General features: G+C 44.6%; 1 protein-coding gene across 8 annotated transcripts in view; it reads left to right on the top strand.

The window, feature by feature from the left end:
- Positions 1-20344, top strand: part of NEO1 (neogenin 1) — a 273818-nt gene extending 253474 nt beyond the window's left edge. For 6 of the 8 annotated variants that reach the window (XM_054564206.1, XM_054564241.1, XM_054564324.1 and 3 more), the window contains 7 exons: positions 2050-2197; positions 6272-6510; positions 7072-7164; positions 10440-10598; positions 14330-14593; positions 16854-16990; positions 17774-20344. In XM_054564206.1, coding sequence (XP_054420181.1) covers positions 2050-2197; positions 6272-6510; positions 7072-7164; positions 10440-10598; positions 14330-14593; positions 16854-16990; positions 17774-17857 — 1124 coding nt within the window. In that variant the 3' untranslated portion in view covers positions 17858-20344. The remainder of the gene's footprint in view (positions 1-2049; positions 2198-6271; positions 6511-7071; positions 7165-10439; positions 10599-14329; positions 14594-16853; positions 16991-17773) is intronic. The other 2 variants (XM_054564642.1, XM_054564682.1) reach the window with 1 other exon arrangement.
- Positions 20345-23010: the final 2666 nt, after the last annotated feature.

Genomic DNA, 23010 nt, shown 5'->3' on the forward strand with positions numbered 1-23010 from the left:
GTTTCTTTGTCTCCTCAATTTGGCAGCCTCCCTGTGTTCATTTCTGTGTATTACGTAGAGCTGCTTTGACTCCCTGTCTTGGTAGCATGGTCTGTTGTAGAAGACCAGGCACCCATCTGGGTGAATGTGGCTTCTTAAAATCCTTGGTGGTCAGACTTCCATACAGCTTGATTATCTGACGATTCTGGATGTTATTCATTTTGAGGTCTAGTTGTAATTCTTTCTGTGGTTGTGCAAGGAGGCAGAGCATGTTTACCTACACGTCCATCTTGACAAGAAGTCTATTTTTGTTTTTTTAAATGTTATTTCATTAAAGGTCAGTGTGCAGAATTTGAGTTGTCTATGTGCTTACCCTTTTCTCAGATATGAAGAATAAAAATGAACCAAATGTATAATAATAAACTCTTAAGCTTTCCTAAATCAGCCCAGATTTTGCGCTGTGCTTAAATGTACCCTATAAAATTATAGAATCAAAACTGGAAGGTCAGCTAATCCAATGTTATGGGAGGGATTCCCACAATAAGTATAGTTTGGATTAGATCATAAGTTTATAAATCAGGGTGTATATGAAAATCACTGTGGGAGCTTTTCTAAAAATAGCTTCTCAGGCCATACCTCATAGTAGGAATTTATCCTACCACGTCCCAGACTCGCAGAATGACTCTTTAAGTACTTCCAGTGTCTGAACACTCATTACTTGGTAAAGCAGTTCATTCCACCATTGTACAGCTCCAATTGTTAGAAAGGTAAGAGAGAGAGAAACTAGAAGGAAAGACATAAAATATCCATAGTGGTTTGATCTGTATGGTGGGATTTCCCATATTTTACAATATGAGCATACATAACTTTTATAATGAGATTGAAAGCAAAAATGTGTTTCGAAAAATGGAAAAGAACTTAGAGTAGAGCTAGATTACAGAAAACCTCTATGAGAAGCTTGGACCTCATCCTATAAGCAATGGGGAAATAATAGTAACGAAGAAGAAGAAAATCTTAATGTCATAAAGGCTCTATATAGCTTCTGCATACTCTTCCAGCCTCATTCTGTCTTTTTTATCTGCTCACTTCCTTCTCTCTAACTTTGTATGTCTCTCTTTGCTTAAACAACAGTGGCTACCTTTCTCGTCCTTGACCATGTCAAGCTCATTCCTGCCTTAGGATGCTTCTACTAGCTGTTCCTTCTCTCTGCAATGTTCTTCCTCCTCGGCTTTGTATGGTGGGATCTCTCCTTTCATTCAAATCTCAGCTTAAATGCCATCTTCTCAAACAAGCTTTTTATAATCACTCAGTATGAAATAGCCACCCAATCACTGTATTATACCCCTCATTTGAGTTTTTTCATAGCATTCACTACTAATGACTTGTTATTTATTGTTTGGTCCTACCTCCACCCCAAATTCACAATTTTGTTGCTCACTATTGCATCCTCATCCTTGGTACCTAGAACAGTGCCTAAAACATAATAACCACTCATTAAAAGTTTGTCAAATTAATGCATATATACAGAGCTACATTTATACAGAGCTACATTTCCCTAAAATGAAGTAAAAGAATTAACTCTGCATAAACTGTATTTATAAAAACAGAGAATTTTTTTTTCAGTTGACCTTTTGTGATCTCAGACATATTTTTGGAAAAGCTTTGGCTTTCTATGAATGTACAATTTTAAAATAGTTTTGAAACTCAGAAACCTAAATGATTTACAAGTGGTGCTTTATAAAACAAATTTATATACAACATAAGACACCAGAGGGGAAGACCCAAAATTTTCAAAGTACAACATTCAGTATAATTTCAAAAGGTGTAGTTAAACACCAGCTTTGTATAAGGCACTGTGCTGAGAAATGTTCCTAGGGCAAAAACTTAGCTTTCTGGATTTCATAATCTAGAGGAGATAGCCATGTTCGTGACACACTTTTATCTAAGGCACAGTAGTAAGAGTTAGAAAGAAGCTCACATGAAGTATCTGTGCTCACATGAAGGTGATTCATCCTGATTGTGTTCATTTCTAGAATTCTCTAAGCTAACATGCCATTTTTCTCTCTTCAGGTAGTAACAGCCCCCATGGAAGCCCCACCTCTCCTCTGGACAGTAATATGCTGCTGGTCATCATCGTCTCCGTTGGGGTCATCACCATCGTGGTGGTCGTGATCATTGCTGTCTTTTGCACCAGGCGCACCACCTCTCACCAGAAAAAGTAAGGGGCCCCAGCCTTGGCCAGTGTGGTTCTGTTGGTTGGAGCATTGTCCCATATACTGAAAGGTTGTGGGTTCAATCCTTAGTAAGGTCACATATCTAGGTTGTGGGTTAGACCTCAGTCAGGACACATACAGGAGATGACCGGTCAGTGTTTCTTACATCGATGTTCCTTGCTGTCCTGTCCTCTCTCTCCAGAAGCAATGAAAAAATCCTCAAGTGAGGATTTAAAAAAAAGAAAAAGAAAAGAAAATGGTAGGAGTCCGAAATCTAGCCCACAGATTTTTGGTATCTAGTCTTTGCTTCTATGTGACTTCAGTATTTGGAGTTTAACAGAGTTAAAACATAAAATACATGAAAAGTGATTTTTTTAAATATTTCTAAAGGAAATGCAGAATGGTTCTTTTTTCTTTTTTACCATTTTTTTTGGTAGATTTTTTTTTCTATTGCCATTTAGTCCCCTTAAAACCCCCAGCAGTCACCACACTGTTGTCCAGGTCCCTGAATCCTTTCTCCTTTTTTGTTCAATCCCTCCACCCGCTAACCTCCCCTCCCTGCCTTAGCTGTCATCCTCTTACGTGACAGACTCTTACGTATGAGTCTGTGTCTTTTCCTTGTTTGTTCAGTTTGTTCATTAGATTCCGCAGATGAGTGAAATTGAAATCGTATGCTATTTGTCTTTCTCTGACTGGCTTATTTCACTTAGTATAATGTTCTCCAGGTCCATCCATACTGTCACAAAGGATAAAATTTTCTTCTTTTTTATGGCCAAGTAGTATTCCATTGTGTAAATGTCCCACAGTTGTTTTATCTTCTCATCTACTGATGGATAGTTGGGCTGTTTCCATGTCTTAGGGATTGCAAATAATGCTGCAGTGAATATAAGGGTGCTTAATGCTCTTTCTAATTAGTGTTAAGAGGGTTCCTTCAGATATATTCCCAGAAGTGGGGTCGGTGGATCATAAGGCAGATCCATTTTTAATACTTTGAGGCTTCTCTGTACTGCTTTCTGCAGTGGCTACACCAGTCAGCATTCCCAACATTGCATGAGGGTTCCCTTTTCTTTAAATCCTCTCCGGCACTTGCTGTTTGTTGATTTACTGATGATGGCCATTATGACCACTGTGAGATGATATCTCATTGTGATTTTAATTTGCATTTCTCTGATGATTAGTGACGTTGAGCATCTTTTCGTATGTCTATTGGCCCTCTTGTCCTCTTTGGAGAAATGTCTAATCAGGTCCTTTGCCCATTTTTTTTAACTGGATTTTTTTTTTTTTGGTGTTGAGTTTTGTAAGTTCTTTTTAAATTTTGAATATTAGCCCCCTTATTAGATGTATCAGGAAATATGTTCTCCCATTCTGTGGGTTGTCTGTTCATTTTGTTGATGACTTCCTTTGCTGTGCAAAACTTTCTCATTTGATGTAGTCCCATTTGTTTATTTTTTTTCTTTTCTTTCCCTTACCTGGGTAGATATATTCGATAAAATATTGCTACCGGCAATGTCCAAGATTTTGCTGCCTATGTTTTCTTCTACAGTTTTTATGATTTTGAGCCTAACATTTAAGTCTTTAGTCCATTATGAATTTATGCTTGTGTGTAGTGTAAGAAGGTGATCTAGTTTCATTTTTCTACACATAACTGCCCAGTTTTCCCCACACAATTTATTGAATAAACTGTCTTTAACCCATTTTATGTGCTTGCTTCCTCTATCAAATACTAATTGACTATAAAGGTTTATTTCTGGGTTCTCTGTTCTGTCCCATTGATCTATGTGTCTGTTTTATGCCAGTACCATGCTGTTTGGATCATTATGGCCTTATAGTATAGTTTGATATTAGGTAGCCTGATTCCTCCATATTTATTCATCTTTCTCACGATCATTGTTGCTATGCTTGTGTCTTTTGTGGTTCCATATAAATTTTTTAAATATTTGTTCTAGTTCTGTGAAATACATCATTGGAATCTTGGTAGGAATTGCATTGAATCTGTAGCTTTCTTTGAGTAGTATGGACATTTTAATGATGCTAATACTTCCTATCCATGAACATGGTATGTGCTTCCACTTATTTGTATCTTCTTCAGGTTCTTTCTCCAATGTCTTATAATTTCCTGAGTACAGGTCTTTTACATCCTTGGTTAGATTTATTCCTAGGTATTCTTTTTGAAGCAATTGTGAATGGGATCGTTTTCTTAATTTTCCTTTCTGTTCATTATTGGCTATAAAAATGCAACTAATTAATGAATACTAATTTTGTATCCTGGTACTTTGCTGAATTCATTTATCAGTTCTAATGTTTTCTTGGTGGAGTCTTTTGGGTTCTCTATGTACAGTATCGTATCATCTGCAAAGAAAGACAGTTTTACTTCTTCCTTTCCAATCTGGATGCTTTCTATTTCCTCCTCTTGTCTGATTGGCTAGAACTTCCAGTATTGTGTTGAATAAGAGAGGTCAAAGCAGACATCCCTGTCTTGTTCTTGATATAAGGGGAACACTTGTAGTTTTTGCCCATTGTGTGTGAGGTTTGTCATATATGTCCTTTATTATGTTTAGGTATGTTCCCTCTAATCCCAATTTGCTGAATTTTTCCCATAAATAGGTGCTGGTATTTATCAAATGCTTTCTCTGCATTTATTGATATAATCATGTGGGTTTTATCCTTCATTTTGTTTATGTAGTGAATCACATTTATTGATTTGTAAATGTTGTACCAACCTTGCATTGCCAGAATAAATCCCACTTGATCAGAGTGTATGATCTTTTTGATCCATTGCTCTATTCAGTTTGCTAATAGTCTGTTGAGGATTTTAGCATCTTGTTCATCAGGGATGTTGGCCTATAATTTCCTTTGTAGTGTCTTTATCTGGTTTTGAAATTAGGATAATGTTGGCCTCATAAAATGGGTTTAAGAGTCTTCCCTCCTAAACTTTTCGAAATAGTTTGAGGAGAGGTATTAATTTTTCTTGGAATGTTTAGTAAAATTCACCTGTGAGGCCATCTGGTCCAGGGCTTTTGTTTATTGGGAGTTTTTTAATTACTAGTAGATGTAATCTGTCTACTCAGATTCTCTTGATTCTTTCTGATTTAGGTTTGGAAGATTGTATGTTTCTAGGAATTATCCATTTTATTTAGGTTGTCCAGTTTGTTGACATGTTAGGAAGCTTTACTGTAAGTAACACTTGGCATTCCATTATATTCAGACTACTTTAAAATAATCATTCAGTATCTGCCTTTCCTCATTCAACCAGAAGTGCTGAAGGTACAGCAGTCTGGCACATGATCTGACATACAGTAGGCACGTAATAAATGTTTATTGAATGGGTGAGTGAGTGACTTAATGGAGAAACTATGGCACAGAGAAATAGGCACTGTCATCTACACTCTTGATTTTACTCAGTTGCTAGTCCTAGTTTGGACTAGGACTAAAATGTTGTTCAAAGAAAATAAACAGACTCATAGATACAGCATATTGCTGGTTACCATAGGGGGAAAAGGGTGGGGAGGAAGAATAGAGCAAAGGGGGTCAAATATATGGTGATGGAAGGAGACAACTTTTGGTGGTAAGCAGTAGAGTATACCGATGTTGTATTACAAAAACATACACCTGAAGCTTATATAATGTGATTAAACAATGTTTCCCCCGATAAATTTAATTTTAAAAATAAAAATATAAAGTAAAATGAAATGTTGTTCCTCCACCTTTATAAGCCATCGATGCTCCCTCTACTCCGGTGTTATATTTCTAGTGAATGTTGTCCTTTCTCTAGTGACTGGAGGAACCTTCTGCTTTGGAGATTATTTGATTTAAAAATACTGTCTAATCTCTTGATACTAAAACAAAAGTCAGAAGGCAATATTTAAATATGCCCTGTACATGTATCTAACAATATATGCAAAGAAGAGGTACTTTTACTATTCCCAGAAGTAAAGTGCTTGCCTCTGTTTTTCTTCTTTGTTTTTAGTTCTGCCTTTCCCTGAAGCACCTCTCAGAAGGGAAGTTTTAATCTGTCAAACCTTTTGACAAATATGTTTAGAAGAGTTACTTTTAAAAAATCCTGTTAATTTTCTGCCTAGGAAACGAGCTGCTTGTAAGTCAGTGAATGGCTCCCACAAGTACAAAGGGAACTCCAAAGACGTCAAACCCCCAGACCTCTGGATCCATCATGAGAGACTGGAGCTGAAACCCATCGATAAGTCTCCAGACCCAAACCCTATCATGACTGATACGCCAATTCCTCGTAACTCTCAAGATATTACACCAGTTGACAATTCCATGGACAGCAACATCCATCAAAGGCGGAATTCATACAGAGGTGCAGGTTTTCCCCAAGTGTTGGGAGACTGTTTTCATTTAAATCATTTTTCATTTTATTAGGTTGCCTTAAATTTGATGATTCCTATACGAGGTGAGATTGAAAGAAGTATGTGTTATGGGATTTGATCAACAGATGATGGTGGATAGCTAGCTTGTTATGGGGCACAGGCTTTGTACCCAGATGAGACACCTTTTAGATCTCTTAGGTCTTTCATTGGGCTTCCCCACCTTGATACTCAAGCATTTGAGATAACCTAGCCCTTGTCTGTGCATTTTGTTCTGCCCCTTCAGTTGGAGTCCAGCTCTCGTTGTTCAGAATGTTCTTGGTCTGGATGCTCTTAGAGCTGCCACACTGGAGCATGGTAGACAGCAGCACTGACTCTCAGAAGGGACTCCTGTAATGTGCTAATGATCATTTTCCTCTTTATTTCACTTCCTGCAGAAAAACCTTGTCCCCGTTTTCTTGTTTGTCAATTGCCCACTGGAAATGTTTCATTGCTGAGGCTTCTTGGTGGCTGACAGCACACACTTGTAACCAGCTTTCATGTTTGATATCTAGGACATGAATCAGAGGACAGCATGTCTACACTGGCCGGAAGGCGGGGAATGAGACCAAAAATGATGATGCCCTTTGACTCCCAGCCACCCCAGCGTAAGTTAAAAGTGTCTCATTTCTCTAGTTCTGCCAGTCGATTCAGTCATATTGGGGAGCAACTATGAATGATGTCTTTGGCTTCACTTGATCCTAACAAAAGACAATCTACCAGAGCTTTGGCAACTTGAGAGAAGAAGTATCAAAAAGTTTCCATATTTTGCAATTAATATTATTGAGACTAGCTTTAATTATAGGGAAAAGGAGGTAAAAAGCCAACTTCCCAGTCTCCCAGGAACAGGGAAGTAACCAGTCTCCCTAAAAGTGCATAGCATCTCTGCAGGAAAGATGGGGAAACACCTGTCCAGGCCGGGGCTAAGGACATCCAGGTGTCAGTACTCCTTAAGCTTCCTGACACCTATTCAGTGTCGATAGGCACCTGTGGAATTTCTTTTGATTAGTAGACTTTATTTTAGAGGAGTTTGACGTTGGCAATACAGAGTTTTTAAAGCAATATTTTCAGTCTTATCTGACCCAAGGGCCTCACTTTGATCAGCATTAAAGTTACCCAACCTCCTGTAGAAATATTTGAAATTCAAAATAAGTTAAATATCATAATTGAAAACCAAAAAAGCAATTCTTTTTTTCAAACTAAGCCTTTTAGATCAGCTGGCACAGTGGTACTTCCAGTGGAGGGTCCCCTGTACCATCCTAGGGATGGTAAGAAGCCACCTGCCTATCAGGATCAAGTTTTACGAACTACTTGAAGTATTCGCTCTGACCTGCACTGTAGACCGGCAAGCCTCAACACTGTCGGAAACCCAGATTCAAATACAGAAAGCATCAAATCCTGAAAGTTCACTTTTCAGTTTAACCTAAATGAGCTTCTGAATTTTTTATTTATTTCTTAAAAGATGTCCCATTTCAGAACTTCAGCCACCTCAGTAGTGTCAGAGATTTAAATAATCACAGATTTCTACACACATGTGGGTACACCGTGGTACCCTGTTCTTGGGAACTGAGAATGTAAGTGTTTCCACACACTCTCTTTCTCATACTCACTCACTGTGCACAAACATTGTTAGCCCTAGATTTTAAAAATCAGCTTTGGAAGAGTAAGGGCCAGTTCATGAATAGGTCATTTCTGCACAAAGTAGGTTTTGCCTAGGGGTCTGCATTTGGAAGTGTGCGGGGCAAAACCATGGTTTCCCTCTATAACAGAGTCCCCAGGTGTAAAATTGCAAATGTCCGAAAAGCATAAGTTAATCCATTCCAGTTCCTTTTGATTTATAAGGTGGTAACTTTACTGTTTGTTTTGTATAAGACTTTAGGTCTTACCTTACTGGTCTATTTTTTAAAACTTGTGAAGTTTGACCATTCCTATTCCTGGATTTGATGCTTTTAAATACGTTAAGAAGGAAAGACATGCTGTACCAGTTGATATCATTCCTTTTTTTTTTATGGTGGAATATGCATAAATCTGAGATATTATTTAATTTGTACCTCAGTAGTAGGGTGGGTAAGTGGAATCGTTAAGAACCTGAAACCAGGCACCTGTAATATTTTTATCTTCAGGTTTTGAGATACCTCTTTCCCTATGTGGCTGGAGTCTGTACCCACCCGCCACCTGCTCTAACCTTAAATTAAATGGCTGCGCACAGCCAAGAAGGCCTTGCCCAGCAGTGTCGGGTCCAGGTCCACCCAGCAGCCAGTGGTGGCCTCTTCCAGGCAGTCACTTTCACATTGTCTTACATCTTATTTACTTCATTTGGAAAGACTAGGAGTGCCTTTAAAAAAAGAGTCGATTTTGTTTTTTCTTTTGTGAGAGTCCTCTCTACCTAGGATGCTTTCAAGTAGGTAAAAGTCAGGCGGCTTATTCCCCTCATCCTGGCCTTAATTCTGGAAAACTCTGGCTCTGAAGCCCTGCTTCTGGAAACCACTTGTCTTTGCCTAGAAGAGATGCTGACTCAGAAACTACCCTGCAAACCTTCCTCAGCCAGCTTTTCCCAGTTGTGTTTTATCCCAAAGGACCACCTGAGCTTCTGCTCCCTGAGCAGGGAATATCCTTGTGGTGTCCCCAGGCCTTGAGGAGGGCCAGTGACATTCCAGGGTCCCTAGCTGGTTGTGCCACCTGCTTATTTGCATGTGGCCAGGATAGGAGATGGCTGGAGAAGAACGGGGTGTCTCTTATTGGCTGAGATTCCTTTCACCAGGGCACTGTTGAGTGGCCCTACAAATATCTACGGAGATCCACATAACAGAAGACACCGTCCTAGGCTCCAAAGGCTAACCGATTTCATCACAAAGTTCTTGAGGCCCTTGCTTAGAGAATAGAAGATCCCCTGTGTTCCTAGAGGCCCCTACCTATGTGCCTATTTGGGGGGCCTTTGAGGTTGTCTTGATATTAACTCTTCTACAGAAGAGTTTCTACAACTCTTCTAGGGAGAACTACCAAACTGGCCTTCTGGTTTTGTTTCCGTCCCTGGGATTGACAATGAAGCCTCATTAAATAAGTGCTTTGTCTTCATAGAAAGTTGTATATGGAACATCTGTGTGGAAATAGGGATTTCTTAGCTAAATGCAGCAAATTTAATTTCCTAGCCAGTGTGAGAAGGGAAGAGTCAATTAAGAAAAATCTATGTATATTTTAAAATGTGAGTGGATGTGGCTGAGTTCCCAGACTGGAAGTTGTAAGAGACAGTGCAATAGTTTTAGCTTTTAGTGCCGGATTGAACCATAAGAGTTCAGTTCCATTTGCATTCCTTTTAAGATAGGAAAACTGATTAAACAGCTACTCATTCATTCAGCCTAAATACCTATTGCATGCTTCATTCAACAAATAAGAAAAGGTGGATTGAATTAGGAATGTATGTGAAGGAGAAGGGACTTAACATCCCATTTGCAGGAGAAAAATTATAGAAACCTAAATCATCATTTCTTATGGATTTACATTATGTGACATATTCAAGTAGACTTTTAATAACTCATATAATCCATGTTCATTGTAGAAGCATTGGAAATACAAACCAAAAGTAAAAAAATGTTTTAATCCTGATCACTCTTCTAGATGACCACCATTAACATTTTAGTATGTATTCCCCAGACTTCTTTTCCTGTGTGTAGATAGATAGACGTATGCACAGGAGTAGGTTGGTTTTTTTAAAACAAATGTAAAATCTGTGGCTAATTGTCCAAATCTAGCCAGCTGCCACCAGAAAACCAAGGGAATGGCCGCACTGTGTGGGAGGGGAAGGGAGGGCTTTGCTCTTGAATTGTGATTTGTGTGTGTCTGTGCAAGCATGTTAAGCATTTCTCTGTCTTGTGTTCATTCACAGCTGTGATTAGTGCCCATCCCATCCATTCCCTCGATAACCCTCACCATCATTTCCACTCCAGCAGCCTCGCTTCTCCAGCTCGCAGTCATCTCTACCACCCAGGCAGCCCATGGCCCATTGGCACATCCATGTCCCTTTCAGACAGGGCCAATTCCACAGGTGAGAGACGAGGGCCGAGCCCAGGGAGAAAGCCTTCCAAAAGAGTTGGCAAGCTGAAATGGGGAAGGACTTACCCTGCTTAGGAGGATTTGGAGTTTTTCTGAGTGTTACATATTTATCATAACATTTCTGTTCCTGACTCATGTGTTTCTCTAAAATTTACTGTTTTTCTTCCAAAGTTTTAAGTGCTCAGTGCAAGTTGCTTTAGATAAAACACAATAACTCTAATTCTATAAGCATGTCTTGTTCCATCAATTTGTATCTTAATTCAGTTATATTTTTGGTTAATTTACTTTTTTTAACACTCCAATTTGAAATGAGACCCAGCGAGGGCTTCTCAGAAACTAGAGGTTGATTTCGCCTCTCAGCCACGCTGATGTTGGGAGGGTCCGCAGGGCAGCACAGGCACCGCTCACGGCAGGCCTTTCGTCCCTGCTGGGGGGCGGAGTGAGAGCTACGTCCTAGGTGGCAGGCCAGCAGCCGCATGGAGCGGGTGCACACTCTAAACCTTAGGTTGCCTTGTGGATCACTGGCATGAGGAAGGGCTGCACAGATAGGAAATTAGCCTAACAATCTGCAGTGTATTTAAAGAAACACATTGCCAGACAAACGTGTCCCAGTTTGGAAACCTTAAGAACAGCATCCTCAAAACAACTTCTTGGAGGGAATAATGAAAGTGAAGGGACAGTAAATGAAACAGATACGATTGTTTATTAATAAAATCAAATTAATTTTCACCCTCAGTTTTAAGGTACAAATCTAGCAATGTCTCATATATGTAGCATACTCTTTTTTTACCCTTTGAAACTTGTCTTTTAATCGTTAAGATGTTACTAGAACTAAGTGTTGGTGGTTCTGGAAAATAAGAGGATTTCAAGTGAATTCCATTTTAAGAGAACCTCAGAACTTCATAATAGGAGTTTATCCTGCCAGTACGCATCCCCTCTCCTTCACGTTTTGATCCATTACAGACATACCCAAAGCATCCTGTGAAGATCAAGGCTTTATTAAGGGATGCCAGATAACTCCCAAAGTTATCTCCTCCAAACCTTGCCTTGGTTTGGAGAATGCTGCTTGAACTCATGTCCAAGTTTTGGGTCCTGCCTCTAGGGTAAGACAGAGCACATGTGTCTGTATGGAGAACCAAGTCTGTCTCCCATCCATAGTCTCAGGTAGAACAGGGACCAGAAAGTCACCCTCAGACCTACTCATAGGAAGCAGCCTTGTGTCCTGAGGCAGAGAAATGTCCCCCTCAAGGATGCGGGCCTGCCTGAGTGCACAGTGGGCTCTTCCCAGGCAGATTGGCCCTCTCCCTTCCTCCCAGTCAGTGAGGGGTGAGGGGGGCCAGAAGCTGGCAGCTCCCACCAGCCCTCATCCTCATGGCCTAGCCTTGGTGAAAGCGCCGTGTTATGTGTACTCGGGTGGCAGGGAAGAGAGAGAAAGTGATGACTTGCATTACTGGAGGGGTTTTTTTTTCCAGTGGCCAGATGGGATAAAAGAAGGTAAAACTAGTGATAGAGTCACTGAAGATAGAGAGCAAGTATCTAGAAGTGATCAGAGGTCTCTTACGTTGTATTTTCCTGTGTCTCTGGATCTCAGTGCTGCCACAGCCCTGTCTGTGTGGGCTCAGAGGACAGGGACTTGGCCCAGGCAGTCCTTGCTCCACAAGCATTCACTGCGGCACCACCGCTGACGTAGGGAGAGCAGTTCCCACTTGGCCAAATCATTGTGTGTCCTAAACAACTCTGAGAGTCAGGAGGTCAGCCCCGCACCGACAGGAACTTCTGTTACAGCCTAGTTTTCCTGACAGGCCAGTAGTGGGTGTCAGCTGCGCCCTTCCCAGAGTGTCCCTGTCGCACTCTGCATCTGTACAGCCAGAAACAGCTCTGACTCACGTAGGCAGCACTGTTACCTTCTCACATTGGCCACCATCTCTTTGGCTTTCAGAAGCTTATTAAATTAAGGCGGCTCAGGCAGCCAGGGTAGGCCTGTGTGCCCAGAGTGACCTGACACATCTGCTGGTACAGGCTGACATGATCCAGGCTGAAGCCTGCTCTCTCTCTCCTCGTCCCTCCCCACCCTCACGGCTTCCTCCCGGCCTGAGCCCAGGTCACATGGAGCGGACCAGCAGCTCCCAGCTGTGCTGGTGGCTGACTTAAACAAGCATAAGAAGTGACATCCCCAGCCACCCTTTGGGAGAATGAGAACTGTCCTAGGCCTGGTAGGACTGTCACAGCCAGGCTTTCAGCACTTGAGGAGGGTGGGGAGTGCTTCATCCCTGGGACCCAAGACCTTTAAGCTAAAGGGTAGCACTCATAACTGTCATGGCCTGTCTCCTGAGAGCCCAAGGGAACAGATTCCCTGCTGCCTCAGCTACAACAGCAGGGAAGTAGGCTGGATTCCTGCAGGCTGTTCATGCATTGCTACTTAACAGGGTCATTTCCTTTTTTAAGGGTGAGGACTCTAGGAGTCAGGCGAGGCCCTCCTTCAGGCTGCCTGGTACAGCCTCTTATTCTGAGCTGGTGTCCTCTAGGCCCTTCCTCGGGTACAAATGGTGATTTGAATCAGCTTCCCTTGTTCTCCTCATATGGTCTCCCTGGGCTTTGGCTGCTGTTACTCCTACAGACTCGGGGCGGTGGCATTGGGCATGGAGGGGCAGAATAACGTGTGGTGGTTTGGAGCCTGGGCTTGGGAGTCCAACGTGGAATACAGATTTCTGCCTTCCCTGTTCTCACCCTGTCCTAGCGCAGGGCTCAACCTCCCAGTGCTTTCTGAGTTATTCTGAGGATTGAGTGAGCAGTGAGTATAAGGCACTCAATAATTGACAAAGAAAAGAACCTTATTCAAGCCTCATGTTCAGCACTTTCCATAAGTCTTCTCAATTAATCCCCAGTGAATCGTATGTTATTCTCCCTGTTTTTTAGGTAAAGAAAATGAGACTCAGATTCAGTGACTGCCAAGTTCACCCAGCTAGTATGCCAAGGTTAGAGTCCAGGTCTATCTGATCCAAAGTCAGTGTTTTTTCTACCCCATCATGCTGCCTTCCAAAATAACTCTGACCCTTTTTCACAAATTTTAAGATTGTTACTGTGTTCTTCCTGAATCTTCCCCTTCTCTAGGCTGACCTAACCCCATTTCTTTCTCTGGCCCCAACACCCGTCATATGACCTAATCTTAAAGCTCTGTGTGGACGTCTGGACTAGTTGGTCGTCCAGGTCTCACTCGAGCCGTGGGGCCGTTGCTCTGGTGAGGCCATGCACGGTCCCCCGAAGGCAGGCAGGGCCTGTGGCATCGACTCTTACAGTAACCGCTAGGCCACGCTGCTACTGGTCAGGTACCCAGCCAGCCTTGGTGACTAGGCATGTTACCAATGAAAGGCCAGACCTACGCCTATCAGTGAGTGAAATTTTAAATTTTCTTTTACAATTATTTACAGTCTCATGAACCGTTATATGTGCTTTATAGTAAATACCGAGGAGAACTTTAAATCTGTAAAATTGTGACCACTGAACTGTGTAGTAGGTGAAAAGAATTCCAGCAGTTGATTGACACAACTGTTTGAAACCGTTTGGAGATCAGTCGAGTCCAGCTCAGCCTTGGCGGCAGTGACAGTCCAGGGTCCTCGGTGCTTATTCAGCTGCTTTCAGGAGCCCTAGAAACAGCCAGAACCTTGGGGTGTACGTATGTTTAATGGTTTGAAAAACGCTAACATCTAGATTTTCCTGCTGTAGAGTCTGTTCGAAATACCCCCAGCACTGACACCATGCCAGCCTCCTCGTCTCAAACGTGCTGTACTGATCACCAGGATCCTGAAGGTGCTACCAGCTCCTCTTACTTGGCCAGCTCCCAAGAGGAAGATTCAGGCCAGAGTCTTCCTACTGCCCACGTCCGCCCTTCCCACCCATTGAAGAGCTTCGCTGTGCCTGCCATCCCGCCCCCAGGCCCTGCCGCCTATGACCCTGCACTGCCAAGCACACCATTACTGGCCCAGCAAGGTGAGTGAGGACAGCAGCACTGCAGGCACCCTTTGGCTCTGGATTATGGCGAAAGTCGCCTATTCTTTAAAGAATAACGGAACAAATACCCTCTACGCTTCTCCCAGCAATTTAGAGTAGCAGGGTGTCATTCCCCCTCTGAGGGAGGGTATGGGCTCCCTGCTGGGCAATGCGCAGGAACCAGAGACTGACCAGCCATGGAATGAGGACTGACTCTGTCGGTTGCAGTCTGGGCGCAGGATCCTCAGTGGTTACCTCTGGTAGCCTGGCTGTGAGCGGCAGATCTCCGCCGCTCAGCTTCCCAGAGCCGCCTCCCTGCGCAGGGTCTCTCGAGCCAGAGGAGGGAGGGGCAAGGAGGCCAGGGCTGAGGAAAAAGGAGGAGCCTTAGGAAGTGAATTCTGAGTTCACGCAACTAAACCAAAATCTCCTGACCTCAAAGGCATGCTTTTCCCCTGCCCTTCCACATTATTATCTATTGTGATGGTATGTTTCGGGATAAGTCAGTGGTTTTCAAGCCTTTTGGTCTCAAGACCTCTTCATATTCTTAAAGGTCATCAGGGACACAAAAGAGCTTTTCCTTAATATGTACTACGTTAGAAATTAAAACTGAGAAATTTTAACACTATTTTATTTATTTAAAAACAGCCATACAGCCCTGGTCAGTGTGGCTCAGTGGGTTGGAGCATTGTCTCAAAGCCAAAAGGTTGCAAGGTCACTTGCCAGTCAGAGCACATACCTAGGTTGTGGGTTCCATCCCCATCTGAGCACATATGGGAGGCAGTCAATCTATGCTTCTTTCTCGCATTGATATTCCTCTTTCTCCCTTCCACTCTCTCTGAAAGCAATGAAAAAATGTCCTCAGGCGAAGACAAAGGAAAAGAAAAATAGCAATACATCTATCATATTAAGCTAATAGCATATTTTTATGAAAAAACTTTTTCAAAACAAAAATAAAGGGAGAATAGTGACATTGTGTTTATATTTTTACAAATCTCTTTAGCATGCCGTTTGATAGTAGACAGCTCCCTTCTCCTACCTGCTTCTGCGTTCAGTCTGTTGCAATATGTTGTTTTGATTGAGGTATAAGAAAAAAATCTGGCCTCATAAATACGTAGTTGAAAAAGAGAAGAGTATTTTTACAACTTTTTCAGATAACCATGGATATTCTTTCTGATCTACAGCGAAACTCAGCAAGTTGTAGTTTCTTACATTTTTATTTGTAACGTGGAGTCAGAAACCATCTCTGTTCCATTAAAACCCATCTATTTTGTATTTTGAATGCATTTCATGGAACACACACATTACTTATTTGGGAGATACTGGTTTACTGTGTGGTTATACAGCTCCTACAAATCTTTTTACATGTCATTATATAATATCTTAAAATATTCACTTATATTACCAAAGTTTTTAAATATTGGGAAGCTCTCAAACTCAGGTGGCAGATACAAGGCTTTCAAAGCTCCAGTAAAGTTCTTTCAAAGTTCTAGTAAAAACTTGAAACTTAAGTTTTGTTATTGGTAATAAATACTGTCCATTGTTTTCCTTGATGTGATTGGCCTTCTTCATTCACTCTCTAAAAAATGTCTGCCAAATGCTCACGTCCACGTCACTGACTTGTCAGGCTGTTTTGTGGCGGCGTTGTTGTTGGTGGCACAAACGATCGTGCAGCGGGCAGCTCAGGCTGTTCCACACTGGCACGGAGACAGCATGCTGTGTGCATACTTTCCATTCTGTCACAGGACATTTAGCAGATGTGTAATCACAGTCGAGATTTAATACAATAATTTTTATATTTCATTAAGGATGGTCTTACATTAAACTGACTGTTTTTTAAAGTGCAGGTTTGCGTCATTGAGTGACTTTGCAGTTCGGTGCCACTGCCTTCATTTCTGCCCGGGCTCCAGCAATGTGACCCTGCCGTTGCTCTTACAGCACCAATGTAGAGGCAGAAAATTCCTTAGTATTATTATGAAAAGAATTTGATCTATGAGACATCCTGCAGGGGGTCCGTGGACCACTACATTTTGAGGCCCACTGAGGGGTTAGTTTTCTAAAAGCAAATGGAATATTTTCTCAGGCCTTTCGGGTACCCTTTCTCCTCCCTTCCACCGTGTCCCAGTGCCTTCTCAGAGCAGGGTTGTGCACTGGGTCTGGGTGCATCCATCACCTTGAAGCAGCATTTGGACTTTACGTCCCTTCGTGAGGTCTGGGTGGGAGCAGGCTCAACGACACACTTGACGGTGTCCGTTCCCCTCAGCTCTGAACCACCACATTCACTCGGTGAAGACGGCCTCCATCGGGACTTTAGGAAGGAGCAGGCCTCCTGTGCCCGTGGTGGTTCCCAGTGCCCCTGAAGTGCAGGAGACCACGAGGATGCTGGAAGACTCTGAAAGCGTAAGTTCATGGAGCTCTCGGCCCAGCCAGGATGACTAGGGGCATGTCCCAGGGCCTGACAGTGCGCTGTCCCAGGGTAGGAAGCAGATTCATTCTTCACCCAGCAGATGTGCGCCAGCGGGCATCTTCGGAGCCGGGAACTGTGCCGAGGCTTCCTCTCAGCCTCTCCAGCCCAGCTCATCTCACCAGCCTAGCTAGTGATTTTTCTCTCCCCTGCCTGCCCCTGGCCTTTCTTTTAGTCTGCCCTATCTCCCTGGTACTCTCTTCTTGGTTTGAATCAGCCACATCTTCTTTCCCCCTTCAGTCCCACTTCATGACCTTTCCTGAGCAGGATGCTGGATGGGAAGGCACTTGAGTGGATACTCTGGAACCAAAAACCAACAGGGCCTCTCCTTGATTTTTCTCTCTCAAATTCCAAAAAAGACATTTGCCTCTGTGTGTCCAGGTACAGGACTCTTTAAGAGGAAGGCTTCGGGCCCAGAGATTAGGGGACATGGCAACTGTATTGACTGTAACAGAGACACAGACAGGCTGAGCAGCTTGCTGCTCTGGACCGAGTGTGTTGCGGGAGAGGCGTTGGGCAGTGTGAAGAAATCAGGGAGTGCCGACTCAAGGGCTTAGCGGCCCTGGCACCTCCTGTAATCTCTTGACTGCTCCGGCCAGCCAGGGCTTTGGTAGTATGTCTCTAGGGGCAGTTTGGCACAGACGCTTTGACTGTCTCTGGGCTCTCCTTCTGGCTGGCTCCTCGGACCACACCCGTTAACAGTGTGCTCTCCTCCGTAGAGCTATGAACCAGATGAGCTGACCAAAGAGATGGCCCACCTGGAAGGACTGATGAAGGACCTAAATGCCATCACGACAGCATGACAGCCTTCACCAGGACGTGACTCCAGCCCTGAGTCTAGAAGTCTTGGGACTTAGCCTTGAAAGCGAGGAATTGTACAGAGGACAAGAGGACAGCACTTGAGAACGCAGAGTGAGCATGCAGATCCGCCCGCGCCCCCCGCGCGGGGCTGCCTCTAGCCACGGCCACCTGCCTTCTCCTGGTCAGTCCGGAGGAAGCCCATGTGGAGGCCAGCTTCCCTTTGCCTGCTGGGACCTGCAGGACTGGTGGAACTGCCAAAGTGTCATGTCCTGGGAAGAGGCAGGAAACACCACCTGCGTTTCACTCCGTGGTCAGGCAGTGCTTCATGCTGCGGCTGCATCGCCTTTGTGGGGTGTAGATGTTGCATTTATGTACAGTTTTATTTGCGTCCTATTTTACCTTCACAAGTAAAACACTATCGAAACCAAGGAAGTCTGTGGTGTTCTCCACAAGTGGTTGGCATTTGACTACTTGTTTGAATTATGATGGACAGTCATCAACAATGTGCGTTGTTCCAGGGATTGGCTTGTTTTTTTGTTTTTGTTTTTATTCTTAATTATGAATCATTGCATCCTCTACCAGCTGTTAACCCATCACTTTGAGGGGGGAGGAAATGTTGCATTGCTGTTTGTAAGCTTTTTTATTATTTTTTTTATTATAATTATTAAAGGCCTGACTTTCTCCTCTCATCACTGTGAGATTACAGATCTATTTGAATGATGTGTAACATTGAAAAGACTTGCTTATTGCTTCTGTGCAGTTTCAGTATTGGGGTCGGGGTGGACTGGGGAGGACTGGGAATGGGCAGTTGAGGGGCTGCCGAGGTCCTGTGACTGTTTCAGTCATAGTACTTTCCTCCAGAAGCCTGTGGAGAAGGGAGGCATCTACGTTATTGTCCTTTCCTGGCATGTCCATCTCTGTTGTCAGTAAGTTGCAACTGGAGTTTCATTTGAGTCTAGTGAAAAAACTCTTCTGTGCAATAGGTGGGTTTGAGGATGTAGAGGCCCTGGCGTCTTGGTCAGACCCTGACGAGAGTGTCCGCGCTGAGCAGGCAGGCGCCACGTTTCCACTCACAGGAGTGAGGTGGAACAGGTCCACAGCCTGCCTTGTTCCTGGGGACTCAGAGGACAGGAGGGGGACCGCAGCCTGCTCTTGTCATCTGTTCCCACTGGGGAAGCTGGGGTTAAGTAAGGAACTTGGTCTCCGCCTAGGACTCCTTGCTTCTCTCCATTTCCTGTCCTCAGCCAGTCTAGCCGTCACTTCCGTGTTGCAGAGCCCCTTGGGAAAATCACTGGCAAAAATGAGGCAGTGGGGGCTGCAGTGCCCCTGAGGCTCCCTGCTTCCTTCTGAGCATTGTTCTTTAAGTAGCAGGGGATGAGGGACAGAGACGGACACGGGAGGCAGCTACTACCACCCCGCCCCCCAATCCCAGCAGCTCAGCTCAGCCCCTGGTTAGAACCAGCGGCAGGTTTCTGGGGCATGTCAGGTGGCCTGACCACACACAGGAGTCTTTGCCTTCACAAGTAGTTCTTGACTTCTTTTTCTTAAAGAGGTAAGGAGCTGAGGTGTTGGTTCCTTTTTTTTTTTAATACTAAGAATGTATTATGAGAAAATACGGGACAGACACTCAGGCATCTTCCCCAGAAGAGTGTGTAAGGCAATGCGGAAGGCTACCTGGGCTCTGGTTCCACAGCCAAGAAGAGGTCATCTGCTGAGACCTCCACTGGGTACCCAGCCCTGGCCCACAGGCACCCGCTTGCCTTTGTACTTTGGTTATTTCCCCCTTTTTAAGTCTTCTCACATACTTGCTTTTCTAGACGATGAACTCTATATTTATTATTTTGGGGGCAATGGAAAGTGCAATGCTGACTCCTGCCGCCATACCCACTGGCCACAGAGGACAATGCCGGGCGGGGTTCTGTAGAGCCAGGGCATTCACACTGATCCTGAAAAGCACTCTGAGCACCCCGCGCCCGGCGCGGGGTCGGGGCGGGGGCAGAGTCTCCAGAAGCCTCCTCACCTTTCGCCCAAAGAAACTGCTCAGTGTTCAGGGCCTTCCCTCCCACAAGCCCTGATGTTCCTTTGACCTCGGGGCCTTGGTAACTGGACACTGCCACAGGGCTTGGGGGGGGGGGGGTGGCTATTTTTAAATAAAGTAACTGCTCAAAGTTGGGAATTTTTTAAAATTAAGAAAAAGGAAAGTTATTCTGTATTGCACCTTTTCACAATTTAATACGTTTTTCTTACATTTCCTGTGATTTTTGAAACGAAACCATCCATCATGTGTCTTGTAATGTCCTACGGGAGCAGCTGCCCAGCAGCGTCCTCGGGAGGATTTGGAACAGATGTGTCTGCTGCTGTGTCACCTGCTGGAGGGGACTGAGGGGCTGCTGGGGGCCAGTTGCTGTACACACTTGTTTGGCCTTTTCTGTAGTTGATGCTGTAAACTCTATGGCTTTTTAAAAAACAATTTCATGTTTTTATTTAGCATTGGAAATCCAATACACTTTTTTAATTCAAACTCTGGTCAGTCTTTTTCTTTTTACCTTAAGAAAACAGAACTTCGGGGTCCCCTGTTTCCCAGTCTCAAATTGACTTCACTGTTGGCCTTTGCAACTACAAAGGCAGGGCTTCCAGGGCCCCAGAGAGGCGTGACCCAGAGCCAGGAGGCTGCAGGCAGAGGTGGTCCACTGGCCCCAAAGATGAGTCCTGTCCCTGTCCCACCCCATCACTGCTGCCCTGTGGGGGCCAAGCAGCCTGAGGAATCAAAAGTGACTCCTGTCAGAAATAGTCGAGTGAGCCCAGCAGGGAAGTGCAGCTCTGTAGGCAGCGGCTCCTGCCATTGGCACAAAGACGGAGGGTGCACACTGGGCCCAGCCTCCCCACTCCCCAGCCTGCCTCTCAGGAGGAGCGACACCTCAGCGAGTGTCTGCACCAAGTCCTGCCTTCCCCGGGCTGCCTCAGCTCTGTGCCTTAGCTCAGGCTGCTATAACAAAAATACCACAAACTGAAGGCTTTAAAGAGCAAACATTTATTTCTCACAGTTCCAGAAGTCCAAGATCAGGGTAAGGAGATATGCTGGTGTCTGGTGAGAGCCGGCTTCCTGGTTCACAGACTTACGTATGTCTCTGCCCTCACGTGGTGGAAGGACGTGCTCTCTGGGGTCTCAAAGGGCACTAGGTCCATTTCATGAGGGCTCCACCCTCATGACCTAATCACCTCCCAAAAGCTCCACCTTCATGTACCATCACATTGGGGATTAGGATTTCAACGTGTAAATTTGGGGAGAAAAACCATTCAGTCCATAACACTAAGATACCTCAGAGCATATCAGGGTCTGCGTTCAGAATAGTGATGAACAAAGCAGCCACATGCCCTGCCTCTCATGAACTTGCAATAGAATGATGGCTGGACACAGGGCCCAGCCTTCTTTCTAACTGCTCCCTTGGCCCTGGGACTTTATCTGCTCTGCTGGTAAGTGCACTTAATGAAACCCAAATCCCATCATTCCCGTTAGTGGCGCCCTGCTGGCCTCAGGGTGGAGTTGGAGCTTCCAGTGCTGAAGCTGGGACTGGTCTTCCACAGCCTCCAGGTCCAGACTCAACGTCGCCTGAGCACCCAGTTCCCCGGCCACCCGGGAAAGCAGCCTGTGAAACACTTTCCAGTGTTACGCAACGTGCTCTCCAAGGCTGCTGCTGTTTTAACCGGAGACCCCAGTGCTGGCCCTTCTCCACATCCATAGGTGGTGCTTTAGGTGTATTTTACAGAATTTATCTTGTCAGTCTTTTTGCACTGGACTGTATATGCAGTAGGGGCAGAATTTCTCACTCCTCTCTGAACGCTTAATGCCACTGGCAGTTTGATCCAAAGCTTGTCTCCTGGGTGGATGGACAGACAGTCAGGAAGACTCCAGGCCTGGAGTGTACTGGAAGGCTTCCCACTCGTGCAGCACCTCAGCTTCCTCCCTCGGAGGGATCCTAGCAGGGCAGGGATGCTGGTGCCAGGACCCTCCCGTTCCAGCAGCCACGGCCCTTGGGTGTCCTGGGATGAACTTGGAAGATACAAAGAACTGGCCGCCTGGCACGGTCATAAGAAATGATCCCAGTGCCCCAGTGACCAACTGGGTGCTGGGAACTAGGACAAAGATGTCCTCCAAATTGGTCTAGGAGGAACATTGTGAACAAGGCGTCCTATGAAAAAGAAAGGTCCTTTTCCCAGGCCATCAGTCCCTCCCGGATTCAGCCACCTCCTGCCGGGGCCTCATCTCATCCAAAGAGACCAGCGAACAGCACTGAACAGCCCTCAGATTGACGGGGAAGGGGTATGGGTGGGGGTGGGGGAAGCAGGAGCCACGAAGGGCCAGGGTGACCCACACAGACAAAGGGCCCCAGACGGCAGGTGCCCACCTTCTCACCTTGGGTTTCCAGCTACCACAGGGGAAAGTTCATTGGGGGGCTGGGACAGAGGTGGAAAACAGTTGTTAAAGAAGAATATTTTAACATTTTCATAATCATTAAAAGTATCTAATGTTGAAAAATGGTATTTAAAATTCTGATTACCCATTGAGCAAAGTGGATGATGTTCATCTCAAAATGCTCTTTTAGTCAACCAGAAATTAGATGAGTTTCAGAAACGAAAAGGCGGGCCAAGAGCTGAGCTCAGACAGGGTTACAAGGAGTTCTTTCCTGCACAAGAGAATGAGAAGAATGTGTAACTTCCTCAAATATCTCAGGGGTGGAACGAGTGCTGGCAACATGTATAATCAACAAGATGGTGAGAGAATGAGATGCTAGATGGGAAGGTCACCAGTGGGAAACAGCTGCCCTTGGGGGACCCCAAAAGACTTTTTAAGATTAGAAGATCTCCGAGGCAATGCAACGCTGTTAGCTCTTTGCACTTCGATGTGATACCCGCAATGCCTCCCCCCGACCAACATCTTGCATAACTCTGCCCTGAGCATGAAGCCTTGTGTGAGCGACTGGCTCCCCCAGCAAAGAGGGGCATCTGGACTGACGTGCTGATGAGCAAGCACGAGTCTGGCATGGTGAGGGCGGCCAGAAGTGGAATTGATGTAGTCAGAGGCAGAAGTGACCAAAAGAATCTAAACCTGAGAATTCAGAGAAAATCCAGGGACAGATGGGAAGGGATGAGATTT

The sequence above is a fragment of the Pteronotus mesoamericanus genome, unplaced genomic scaffold (assembly GCF_021234165.1).
Source record: "Pteronotus mesoamericanus isolate MK-2021 breed Mesoamerican mustached bat unplaced genomic scaffold, CSHL_Meso_final contig_100, whole genome shotgun sequence".
Lineage (NCBI taxonomy): Eukaryota > Metazoa > Chordata > Mammalia > Chiroptera > Mormoopidae > Pteronotus > Pteronotus mesoamericanus.